Consider the following 13,732-nt stretch of genomic DNA (forward strand, 5'->3'; position numbering starts at 1 on the left):
CCTCTATTACAGAGTTTGAAGTAATTCTCAGAGAAAGCACCATTTTCCCTAAACAAAGTAATTCTTAAGTGCCTGCTGTCATGTCAAAAAGCTGAAATCTGTATCACTATCAGCTTACGTTTTCACAATTCAGAAGAGCTTGCTGTTTACCTTCTTGCAGACCATCTCCACTAAGGTGCTAATCCCTGGGCAAAGTCCATTCAGAAGTGATAATCCCCAACTGTTATGTGAACTATCATACAGAGAGTTAACCACCCAAATACTTCTCTATCAATGGTGACCGTTTTTAATGTGCATAAATTATTTCCCAATTGACAGTGAAATCCAATGATCTCTCACTTCTTGCTTTAAAATCACTGTAATTGTTCTAGAGTATTAAATTTCTCCTATATTTTACACTTTTCATTTGCTATTATATACTTAAGACCTATGATTTGAAGATGAAGATTTCCACGTAATCTAATGAGTTAACTTACTTTTGAAAGATGATGCTCAGAGGAGAATCCCAGTCCGTAAACAGTGTTTGCCCGGCTATCGGCCCACTGGCCAAACTTCTGAGATGTTTTAGTAAATGTCATGTTTGGGGTGATGGTGCTATTAATTATTGCCTAAAAAATAAAATAAATATGAGTTACAAGCCAAAAGTTAGCAAACAGGCATTTAAACACAGGACTATTTACTTCTGTAAAAAAACAAAGGATTTCTAATGAGTTTACTCAAAGGAAAAACAACCCCTAAATATATACTTTACTTCTTTTCCCACAAAGTGGTATAAATTCATGATACTGAGATTCACTATCATTTCTATTTAACACATAGTTTCTTACAAAATTAGTGTTTTGGTGTTATTAAATATTGATTTTGGTGAACACCATAATAAATTCCAACTATTACTTTGTATCATATTAACAGAAGTACCTTCCCACTGCCAGTACTATAAAAGTATATAATCAGTTAAGTTAGTGAGTTAATGCCCTCCAAAATTCAGATTACAAAGTGATTCCAGTAATAATAGAAATAAACATGTTACCAAATTCATAAGCAGTTTTTTGGTGAACTACCAAATGTAGAATGAAAATCAAGCATTTTCAGAACAAAGCAAAATCTATTGAACACGTGAACAGTACAAATTTAAATACTTATGAGTATGAGTGTATTGATGAAGTTATAATAAATGTATGACACCTGTCCTACTAAAGAAGATAGTAAGAGTAGCTGGCCCCTTGCTTTCTGTCACAAAAGCAGATGTGTTATCTGTAGTTCTATGAGAGCCCTTACCCTTGATTAAGCATTTTTACCTGTGACAAAATTTAAATACTCATACTCAAACCTCCTTACCCTTCAGTTCAAAAGCTGCTTTTCCTAGCATGTCATTTTAGATTCTGTAAAATGTGGCTAACAAAGTACTCTAAATTGCAAGTAGTCATGAAATGAAAAGACTCAATGGAAAAGGATATATTAACAAATGGTTAATAACAAAATATAACAAAAGGTAAGGAATCTGGTTATGGAATCATTTGGTTATGCAACTTTTTTTTTGCTGAGTACCTATTAAATGTCAAGCACAATTCTAGAGAGTTGAAATGTAACACTGAACGGTAATGTTAACTGTGGATTACATTCTAAACCAAGAACAGTCAGTCAATTAACATATACGTAAGTAACTGACTAATGTAATTTCAGAGTGTTATGTGCTCCGAAGCCTGTAAGACCAGCATTTGATAGAGAGAGGGTCTAGAAGGCAATGACTGGCAGGTACTAGGTTAGATTTGGCGGTCCTTGAATGTTCCCAGAGGAGGGTGCTTGTGAGCTGAGATCTAAGTGTTTTCAAGGAGAGAAGGGCATTTTACGTGGGATCTCAGTAACTCTCAAAAAGTGAGGTAGCAATAGGTTTTATAAGAAAACCTGTAAGAAAACCTGTAAGAAAAATGACCCATTTGCTGTAGGTCACAGACCTTCACTTTCAGCTCTTTCAAATGAACTTCTTGATGCTTTTAAGGTTAAGAGTCCCATTTTAATCCCCATTTTGAACCTTTCCTTGCCTCCACTTGTCTTGGGGATTACTTGTTTAGGGATTCTTTAATCACTGAAGAAAAACTTTAAAATGAAAGACGATCCCACACTTAAAAAACATTATTCATAAGATGCTTGGGTGGGTTAGTCAGTTAAGTGTTCAACTCTGTTTTGGCTCAGGTCATGATCTCATGGTTCATGGGTTTGAGCCCTACATCAGGCTCTGTGCTGACAGCAGGGAGCCTCCTTGGGATTTTCTCCCTCCCCCCACTCTCTCTCTCTGTTCCATCCTGCCCCCCAAAAAAACTTAAAAAAATTATTCATTAGAATTCTTAGAATGGTTTGAATTTTTTGAAGATGAATCCACTTGAAAGGAAAATCTTAATTCTTTAAAATAAATTTTCTCTCAATCCCAGAGTTCCCATCCTTTCAAGGAAAACAGGTAGAAATGCTGTGTCATTACAGATCATGTAGTGCCCTTATCTTGGCCCTCGGCCATGCTGATGTCTCTGCAGCATGATTAGAAAGCCTTTAAGCAAACTTTACATGCACAGTAAGGGCATTAAATGAGAACAAATGGACATTTTCTAATCAGGGGCACCTAAGGGCTTTCCAACTCATCACGCAGTGCAGAAATAGAAGTGGGGCGGGGAGGAGAAAACACTCATTTAGCCACAAGTAAGCCACTCTGCTTACACTATTGCTTACCAAAAACAACTCTGCCTGCAGGGAACTGCAGTAGTTACCAGCATCAGTTTTAAAAAAGTTAACTAGAAAATGGAACATGTGATAGAAATCATAACTGCTACAGAGGGTAGATTTTGTTAAAATAAATAAAAACTTGTTCACAAGAGCTATTTAAGAGTGTAATGTTTACAAGCTGCAAAGTATACTCAAGAATGGAGGCCAGAAGCAACAGTTCCTATCGCCTCAGAAGGAAGGACACATGAGAGTTATTTAATCACATGGGACATGGGAATACTTCAGTTGAACTTTATTCTATTTAAGTCTCCCATCTGATAAAACTCCATCTTATCTGTGGTTTGGGCCAAGAGGGAAATACAGATTATAGAGAACTGAAAGTTCCAGTCAGGGAAAAGAAAGAAATTAATATTCTAGTGGCTGAGATCACAACAATTAATATCTGTTGATGTCACTAAATAGTTACAAAATATGACAAACTTATTCTTCATTAAAGAAGTTTTATAGAAATTCACTATTAGTATTTCTCAAGTCCTTTAAATCCTCCAAGTAAAAATGAAAGAGAACCAATTATTCTAATAAATACGTACTAGTCACTTAAGTACAAGATAAGGGGCAAATAGCCCCTGGGGTTCTGTAATCTAGTTAAGGAGATAAGCAGTGAGCACAAGAGAAAATGAACTGAAAGTTGAGCATTAAATTATCTTTTGTTTCCCCAAACCACTAGGCAATACCTAATAGCCTAAAAATATTAACAACGATAACAAGAGCAGTGTTTTTATAGTGGTTACTATACACCCTTTACGTGTTTTTGCATAAATTACTTAATCTTCACATGAATCCCATGGTGTAATGATGTAGGTATTTTTATTAGTTCCTTTTTACAGATGAGAAAATTAAGGTGTGAAGACATGAACTATCTTGCTCGATCTAGGTCACATGGCTAGGAAGCAGTAGAGCAAAAATTCAAAGCAGAGAGTCTAGGTCTAGAGTGTGTGCTCTTAGATCCTGAGCTGACCTGCTAAAATTTCTGCAAGTTCAAAGGCCTCATGGCTTTAAAAAAAACGTGAAGGAGAAGAATGAACCCCTTGCCCTTCTATACACATTTTATCCAGAATCTGATGTTTGGTATTTCTTATTCAAAATTCATTGATAAAAAATGGAATTTTCCCCCCTTTGAAAGGCATACTATCTATAAGACAATGATCAAAGTGCTATGCAGATATTAACTCATTTAATCCTTACTAAGAATAATGAGGCTCAGAGAAGTAATTTGCCGGAAGTCAAAAACTTAGTAGATGGCAGAGCTAAGATATGAACCCAGGCAGTCCATGCTCTTAAACATTATACTATTTGCCTCTCCTAAAAATAAAAACTTAGGTCTTGTCCACATACTTCCCTTCAGAGTAAGGGATGTCAGCTTTAATGCTGACATTGACCAGACTTCATACCATTTAGGGACTTAGAATTACTGAATAATCTACAAAAGTGTATCTGAAAAGAATTCTAGCTCCTCACTAGACTGTAAGCTCCAAAAGTGTAGAAACTGTCCATTCTGTTTACCACTATATTCCTAGCAACTAGCATAGTGCCTGACATGTAATAGATATGCAATGAATATATATCAAATAAACTAACCTAAAATTTGTAGAATATTTTGGAATGTAACTCAATATAAATAAGGTGGCCAATCCAAGTAATTTAGAAGATAAAAAGACAAAAAGTGTTGCTAAAAATGATCAATTTTGGCTTTGTGAAGTTTTTAAAACTCAAAAGGAAATATTGTATCTTAATAAAGATGAAAATTCCCCAAAATAAAACAGAAGATGCTCTACTATAAAAAGCAAAAGAGCAAGATCATTTAAAGAGAATATAACTTACCTTTGAGCCATCTAAACTGATTATCCTATACACATTTCTTGTGCTGTCATAGAAATAAGACACAGTAACTGCATGCTTGCTGGTGGGTACCCAGTTCTTCTTTGTGTTTGGGTCAATCTGGAAGACGTGAGCTCGAGTGCTGAAGATGGGTTGTTCCCTATCAGGCAGAAAATAAAATGACAGATTGAAAGCAGTCATTTTATTGCACTGGACAAGAGAACATGAAATCTGTGAGGATGACTCCACTTACCCCAAAACTCCCACATCCCCCAAGACGACAGAAACATTGTTCCATATTTGAATACTGTAAGTATTCAATCATAAGCTTCTTTAAAACAATTATAGTCCATTCTCATTATGTGATGAATCTGTCTACTCGCTAAAATGTATTTGTAACTCCAAAATCAGTACTTGAGGTACCTTCTTAGTCTTTTGTAGTGGAAAGATGCAATCGCCTGACATGCATGCTTCCATCTGAGGTTGATCAAGGCAACACTCTGCCTTATTTCAGCTCCCATACTATAAACAAGTGTCCTTTTTGTGATCTATTTGGCACCATGCATTTCATAATACTGTGCTTTTTGTTGGTGTTTTCACTGTGTAAAACAGCTCCCAAGCATAGTGCTGAAGCACGGTCTATTCTTGGATGCAAGAAGGCTGTGATGTGTCTTACGGAGAGAATGTTATAAGCTATGCTCAGGCATGAATTATAGTGCTGTTGGCCATGAGTTCAATGGTAATGAATCAATTGTCTATATTAAATGAGGGGTCTTTAAATACAAACACACATAAAACAAGCTTATGTGTTGACTGATTGATGAAAATGTGATCGGAGGCTTGTAGGAACCTAACTCTCTGTATCCCCTAGAAGCAATCTTTGAGTATTTGATAATTCAGTGTTCGTGATGCCTGTATAGAACACAACTACTCTAAATAATGAGAACTGACTATATTCTATTAAAATACAAGAACTTTATATAAGCACTAGGTTAAAAATGTTCACCTATTTAAAACTAGATTAATCCAGTAACAGGGAATAAACTTACTAAGAAAAGTTGACCTCTACTATATTAAAAAGTATACAGAACACAAGGTAGCTCACAACCATAGTATCTTTTACTGAGTAGGGCCTTAAACAGATTTTAAAAATAATTTCAAGAACCCAAACTATTAAAAAATGTGTATCCAAAATATCATTAGCTTATTTTACAGTCTGGAAAACAAGCACGTGATGATATATATGCAACAGAAGCATCAGAATGCAAAATTTTCAAGTTCTGAGTAGACGTTCTTCTGGAAACAGCCTTTACCAGGCTTTTTTGCTTTGAGCCTAAATAAAGTTCATTTCTTTCAATTACACAACATCTTCCTTTCCTAAAGCTACATAAGGTCCTAAAGAGAATTTTAACCAGTAAAGAAAGGAGAGTATGGAAGAGAAGAAGTTAGAAAACAGGCAAGGCAAGTCTGGCCCATGGCAACACGACTCTTCAGGTAACAGTAATAGGCTAGGTGTCACATACGTCTATGATCTTCTTCAGCCCTTGGAGAGCAGATATGAAAGGGAGGCCCCTTCCCTGTAGGTAACCTAGCTCCTCCCAGCTTTATTTCTGGAAACCTCCATAACAACTTTTCTTATTCTAAGAATCTGTTGTGAAGCAACTGATACATTTTATGCCACTCCCTAAAAACTGAAGCAGAGAGTCATCACTTCTGGCTTAACTCATATTACATATAGATTCATTCAACAAGTAATTATTCACAACCTCCCAAGGCATTGTGCCTGGATGAAGAACTCTTCTGAATTGGAAAGAGGTCTAGTTCATTCCCTCTTACCCTATCTTTAATCCTTCAATTTTTCAGTGAGGCTACACTTGGGTTATCTTCCAAAAAGCCCTACAAACCTTGAGGCTTTTTTTTTCTCTTCACCTTTTAATTAAAGTTCTAGGTGTAGTGCAGTTGGTCAGCCTGACTGTAACTAACTAGTTCCAATCCACAGGAAAACCCAAACACACAAGTGTATTTATTTAGGGCATGGAGGGAAGGGAAGTAGGAACTCTAGGGTTATCTAACAACTTCTCCCCCATTTGACAAGCAGTAAATTTCTAAATAGTGCAGGGTGTTGCAATATATGTATTTTATAAGAAACAAAAATAGTTAAGACAATGATATTGCCTTTACACATCTTATATGACCAATCAACAAATCCCTATCAGCGGAAATCTAGTGTTTTGAGTATTATAAATACTTTCCACATTTTAATTCACATAATTATATTAATCTACACAATTAATCCATAAATTCAATTCCCTTGTGAATAAAAATCTTTAAACTAGCTGTTTTACAAGTGTGCCTTATGAATTTGAGTATCAACCAAGTACACTGCTTTTCTTCAATTCTCTTCTGAGTAGGTGATTTCTTAAAATTACAGTTCAAGATTTCTGGTCAAAATCTTGTCAAACTCTAGATTAAAAATATTAGGAAAATAATTTCACTACTGACACAGGGAACAGAGTTCCTAGAAGTAACAAGGAAGTTACTACATCTATCAAGGCATACTAATAAATAGTTCACACCTTTACTGAATATCTACAAGCCAAAAACAGATAAAGATGGTCCCTGCCCCTGAAAATGATGAGGGAGGACAGATGTCAAAAAATAAAATGCTCTTCACCATGACAGACTCTGGAAATAAGTGACCGAGAGCTACCATGGAGAATGTGATGTCTTAGTAGAATTTGAAACAAAGTAAGGTAACAGTGGGAAGAGGCAATAGTACACAGGTAGGTGTAGCAAGAACCTTAGTGAGTGTGAGTGCCTTTGAAGAATGAGGCTAAAGAGAGAAGCCAATTCATGTGGGTCCCCTCTGGAAACTACTCAGAGATTGTAAATAGAGAACAGCTCCACATTTTAGAAAGACACATTTGGCAGTACTGAAGGGGTGGATGGGAAGGAAACAAGACTGAACACAAGAAGGCTAGTCAGACTCTTATGAAAAAAACTCAAGTACTAGAAATAAAGACGAATGGGGTGCGTGGGTGGCTTAGTCGGTTGAGCATCTGACTTCAGCTCAGGTCATGAAGTCATGGTTCATGGGTTCAAACCCCGTATCAGGCTCTGCGCTGACAGCTTGGAGTCTGGAGCCTGCTTCAGATTCTGTGTCTCCCTCACTCTCTTTGCCCCTCCCCTGTTTGTGCTCTCTCTCTCTCAAAAACAAATAAATAAAACCTGAAAGGAAGGAAGGAAGGAAGGAAGGAAGGAAGGAAGGAAGGAAGGAAGGAAGGAAGAAAGGAAGGAAGGAAGGAAGGAAGGAAAAAAAGAAGGAAGGAAGAGGAATGGAAGTTAGGGAATGGAATGAAGATTGAGGAGGGATTAAAGGTAAATTTAGAAAACAGAATCAGTAAAATTAAGCAACAGATTGGCTGCAGGGCAGTGTTTCTCAAACAGGGGTGATTTGTCCCAATTGGGACCTTTCACAATTTCTGGAGACATTTTTGGTTGTCCCAACTGAGGGAGACTGCTATTGGCACCTACGTGGTAGAAGCCAGGGGCATCGGTAATCATCTACAATGCACTGAACAGCCCCCTACAAGAAAGAACCAGACCGAAATGTCAATAGTGCCACTAGCCATGTTGGGAAACAGAAACTGAAGTCTGGGTTTGAGGAAGAATGAAATGGGAGAGGATGAGTGAAGTTTTGACCAAATTCAGATGTGTATAAGGGTTTGCATATAAAACTGTCAGAATGGAAACTTAAAAATATTAGTTTGGAGCACAGTAGAGAAAACCACGGAGCAGAAAAAAGTTGGGGGAGTCATCAAGAGATCGTATCACACTAGTCTGTTTAAGATACATTTCAATAACACTAAGCATGTGGATGTATTTCATTCTAGAGAAAAGCTCTGAGAAGCAGCAGAGAAAAGCCATACCTGAAATCTTAAAGCTCTTAATTTTTAAAAGGATCCGTAAAGCATTTGAAACTAACTGACCCAAGTGTCCAAGTGTTAAAGTTAATACTTTTTTAAGTAAACTGGATGGCATTCATCAATAAAGGTTAGACACAGTACTTCCTTTACAGCAATTCACAAAAATACTAACTGCATCAGATACAAATAGTTCCCAAAATACGTTCTATGGAACAACAGTCTTAGAAATGAGTGTTCCGTGTTTAAATAAATTCTGCAAACACTGTTCTGTCCCATTCTGAATACTTATAATGTACATTAATGTATTAAAGGTTCTAAAACATCCTGCAGTAAAGAAACCCATTTAGGCCTGAGTAACCCAGCATGTGGCAAAATTATCTGGCCCCAAAATTCTTTTCCATGTAACACGTTAACATGTCATAGGACTTATATTTATAACCAAAATATGAAAATCAAAAGATAAATTTTGAGGTAAAAGTATCTCACTGTAAGCTGGTCTGGATATTCTGCCATTTTTACTGACATTACTGTCAGTAGAAAACATATATAAAAAATACAATACAAAATCGAAGCTTTAGTAACGACTAGAGTATTATTTCTTAAACGACATTGAAAGGAACTCTTCTAAGGAATTAATCTGTCAATTTTAAAGCAAATAGATTTTGGCATGAAATGCTTTAAACTGCCTTAGAGGAATAAAATTGAACCACATACACACACCACACCCATACACACTTTAAAACTAGAAAATCATCTACTTTGGCATTTCTTCCATCAATTATCAGGACAATGAGTAGTTCAAATGACCTATTATAAGAAAAGCTTACTGGAATATTTTCCAGTTGGTTCATAAAATAATTCTATGAAGCTGGTACAAGAACAATTCTGAAGTTCTTCATCTTGGGCTAAAATGCGGTAAAAGTACTACATGCAGTGATCAACTCCAAAACTTAATATGGATATGAAAAACTGGAAGAATGGAAGTACAAGATGACCTGAGAAAAATGTGGTAAAATCAGAGTTTTGTGTTAAAAACAAGGTTTACTTAAACACATTAGAATTGACATAAAGAATGAGTATATTTAACTCTTATCTCTGTAATAAGAAAAAAAAAAAAAAAACAACGAAAACTGAAGCAAAACATAAAGACTACTTGCCAAGAAATATATAAACTCTAGATCTAGAAAAAAAAGGAAAAAGTTAACTTTCATCATCTGGATAGCTTTGATTTAGAAAAGTTCAATGATAATGCTTTTTAAAAATTATTACTGAAATCTGTATTTTTACAAACATTATGTGATTATGCAATAAATGTATGTTTCAAGGAAGTGCAAAGGTATGGGTCCAATATTAACAACCAAGCTCAAGGGAAGAAAAAGAAATTATACACTCCCTAGTCTTCTTTTAAAATTTTTGTTTTAATGTTTATTTGTTATTGAGAGAGAGACAGAGCATGAGCAGGGGAGGGGCAGAGAGAGAGAGGGAGACACAGAATCTGAAGTAGGCTCCAGGCTCCAAGCTATCAGCACAGAGCCCAATACAGGGCTGGAACTCACAGACCGTGAGATCATGACCTGAGCCAAAGTCAGACGCTTAATCCACTGAGCCACCCAGGCACCCCTCCCTAGTCTTCTTTTAAGGTTTGGTTTACAAATACTCTTTTTCATACATGTAAATATAATTAAATATTGTAGCAAAGGGGATATAAAGAAGGTTATGGTTTCAAATAATTCCCCGACTTTCTAATTAAGTTTTCAGAAGAAAGTAGCCTGGTAGAAGTTTAAGAAACCCCAAGGTTAATCATAGTTTCCACTGAGAGTTTGACACTGATTATAAACACGGTTGGCTGGCTATTCACCAACTATTCTTCAGCACTCCCTCCTAACATCTCCCTGCATTTTGTTCTGGTGCTCCAACCTTCCTTCACATGACTGTGAGCTTCACTAGAATAATCAAGGCAATTCCAGTCTTCTTACCACAAGTCCATTTAGGAATGGACCTCTGAAGCAATTCAGGTCAATGAGATAAGCAAGGAATGTTTGCTGGAAGCTTCTGGGTACAGTCACAAAGAGATTCACACATAACAAGAGGTGTTCTTTTAAATAACACTGTGTATGCAGTGACATCGGACCTAAAGGAGTCATTTTAATGCTATGAGGCCACTAACCTGAGAACAAAGCCAACATTGTTTGCTAAGAATAGCAGATGGAAAGACAAAGAATCTGCTTCCTTGAGTTGTTACTGAATCAGTGAATTAGCCTCCAGGCTTATGTGGTAAAATAAGTTCCCTAATTGTTTCAAGCAAGTCATTTTCACTTTAAAAATTACACAAATGAGGGGCGCCTGGGTGGCTTAGTTGGTTAAGCATCCAACTTTGGCTCAGGTCATGATCTCATGGTTCATGGGATCAAGCCCCATGTCCAGGGAGCCTGCTTCGGATTCTGTGTCTTCTTCTAACTCTCCCCCTTCACAACTTGTGCTCTGTCTTTCCCTGTGTCTCAAAAATAAATAAATGTAAAAAAACAAAAAATTACATAAATGATCACTGAAGAGGTTTACATGAAATAAACCCTACAATGAAGTGCCCCCAATAAAATGTGACTGATGGTCTTCCAGAACTCCTGGCTAGCTATACACTGGTCATTCATCAACTTCATAACACGACCCCACAGCATATCCAGTTAGATTTGGGTGGGGGTGAGGGGGTCATTTAAAATTCTAGAGGTAATCAATAAAAAAATCCCTAAGACTAACTGCATTCAGACAGGTGGGAGGAAGAAATGTGACAATGGCAAAAGTTCACTATCAACTGACTTTCTACTTTAAGAATTTAATACCCAAAGCTTTTAAGAAATAGCAGTATAACACATATTAGAGATAGGGAGAAAACCACCAAGAGAAATAACAACTGGATGTTTTAAAAGCAGTTGACTCTGGTGATGCAGCCAGATGAAGGGGAAACTAGTGATTGTCTTTACAAAACTTCAAGTATTACTTAATTGTTTAACTCTGTATAGGTACCAAAAAGACTTTTTTAAAGCGGCATTGTGGAGGAATCTAGATACACATCAAAATTAACACCAAGAAAAGAATGTTTTAGGGACCACTTATGAAGACTGCCGAGAACCAAAGAATAAGTGACAAATTTTAATAGCTTGGAACTCAATGGACTCAACAGTACATGCTATGAAGGTATTTCTATTATTCATTAAGAGGAATAGAGAGAAAGTGGAGAGAAGCAGAAATCCAAACATGCCTAAATCCAAGACTGAAGGTATGTCTACTTCTTGGTGAGGTGAAAATACTCTCCTCCATTAGAAGTAAAAACACACTAAGATAAAAACATTCTATGTCAGTTCAGTTTTTGGAATTTGAGAAGCTGGATAATACTTGTTAAGGCCAAAAGGACATGAGCAAGGATCAAACAGGGAATGAACACACACCAATGATCACTGAATTTAGATGTAATACCTGAAGAACTTAGCTTCAGTGCCACTTGGTGGTGGCACAAAATGTCTTCAGACAAGTCAGAGCTCAAGCACCTGAATTTCCTCCAAAGAATTATCTTGCACAAGTAATAATATAAATTGTAATCCCACTGGGATTATCGGGGAACTGGTTTAACTCCATCTCCCCATACATCCACATGAGAAAAATCTTGACTACAATACCTGTCTTGATGCTGCTCAAATATTGTAACTGCATATTGCCAATTAGGTACTTCTATTGCCATGTTATGTGTTTAACAGCTGACTGCATATACATTTAGAATGTTATCTTTTAAAAAATACAAGCTTCTTTTGAGGGAAGCAGAGATTATTCTAATGGCTACCCAACACATAGTTGTACTACAAGAACTCCATCTAGTGATGGACCAAAAACATAGCAGGCATATGTTTTTTAAAACTTCCAAGTTACTATTTAGCCAACACAAAACTGTAAAGTGACATTGTTATACCACAAGTATGCAGATTCAAAATGTGACGCCAACAACTACAAAACATTTTTTCTGGAAGAATTTCTTAGAAATGTTTGATGTTTAAAAATAGAGTTCCTTGGTCTTGTAATTGGTTAAATGACCCTTTGAATGAAAGATTTTTTTTTAGAAAAATCATCATTTGCATCACAATTGAGCGTCAGAAACTTTCATGACATCAAATAAATTAAAATTTTCCATTTGAAATTTAAGATTAAATTACGAAATTATACTTAGTAATAATACTATTTCTTTATATACCATCCCTCATTTTAAGAGGGGTTTTCATCAATCTTAGTCCTTTCATTAGGCCACAGCACTAGATATTAAAAGAGATTATAGTACTTATTTACCTTGGGAACTTTAATCATTAGCTACTTTTAAAACATCAAAAGGTATAACAAAATTCATAGTAAAGGAAAGCAATCCCACTCAATGTACACTTTTTAGCAAATGATAATTATCAATTGATTCAATGCTCAGAGAACCTGACTTGCTAATTATTTTTATTTTTTTAAAAATTTAAGTAATTTTTTAAAGTTTATTTTTGAGAGAGAGCGAGCAAGTGAGCAGAGGAAAGTCAGAGAGAGAGGGAGAGAGAGGATCCCAAGCTGATGTCTGTCAGCACGGAGCCCAATGTCGGGCTAGAACTCACGAACCATGAGATCATGAACTGAGCCGAAATCCAGAGTCAGATGCTTAACTAACTGAGCCACCCAGGTGCCCCTTGACATGCTATTTATTAAATAACCGCCAAGTGACATCATCTCTGCCCCTCTTCTCCATTTTATTATTTTTTATTAAAAAAAATTTTTTTTTCTTAACATTTATTTATTACTGACAGACAGAGAGAGAGCATGAGCATGGGAGGGGCAGAGGAAGGAGGAGACACAGAATCTGAAGCAGGCTCCAGGTTCTGAGCTGTCAGCACAGAGCCCAATGCGGGGCTCGAACTCACAAACCACGAGATAATGACCAGAGCTGAAGTTGGACGCTCAACCGAGCCACCCACGCGCCCCCCCTCTTCTCCATTTTAAACCATATCCATTTCAGATAAAATCCTGGATGTTTAAAAATAAAGAGGTATTCCTGATAACTCATTATATTTAAAATTAGTATTGTCTCTCTGTCTCTCAAAAATAAAGAAATGAAAAAAATTTTAATCTCTGTCTCTCAAAAATAAATAAATGAAAAAAAAATTTTTTAAAAAGGCGGGGTGCCTGGGTCGCTCAGTTGG

General features: G+C 36.3%; 1 protein-coding gene across 1 annotated transcript in view; it reads right to left on the minus strand.

The window, feature by feature from the left end:
- HOMER1 (homer scaffold protein 1) overlaps window positions 1–13,732 on the minus strand; it is a 134,939-nt gene that overhangs the window by 81,710 nt on the left and 39,497 nt on the right. The window contains exons 2-3 of the mRNA XM_015536535.2: window positions 4,597–4,753; window positions 477–608 (exon numbers count right to left, since the gene is read on the minus strand). Of these exons, the coding sequence (XP_015392021.1) occupies window positions 477–608; window positions 4,597–4,753 (289 nt within the window). The remainder of the gene's footprint in view (window positions 1–476; window positions 609–4,596; window positions 4,754–13,732) is intronic.

Source organism: Panthera tigris, chromosome A1 (assembly GCF_018350195.1).
Source record: "Panthera tigris isolate Pti1 chromosome A1, P.tigris_Pti1_mat1.1, whole genome shotgun sequence".
Lineage (NCBI taxonomy): Eukaryota > Metazoa > Chordata > Mammalia > Carnivora > Felidae > Panthera > Panthera tigris.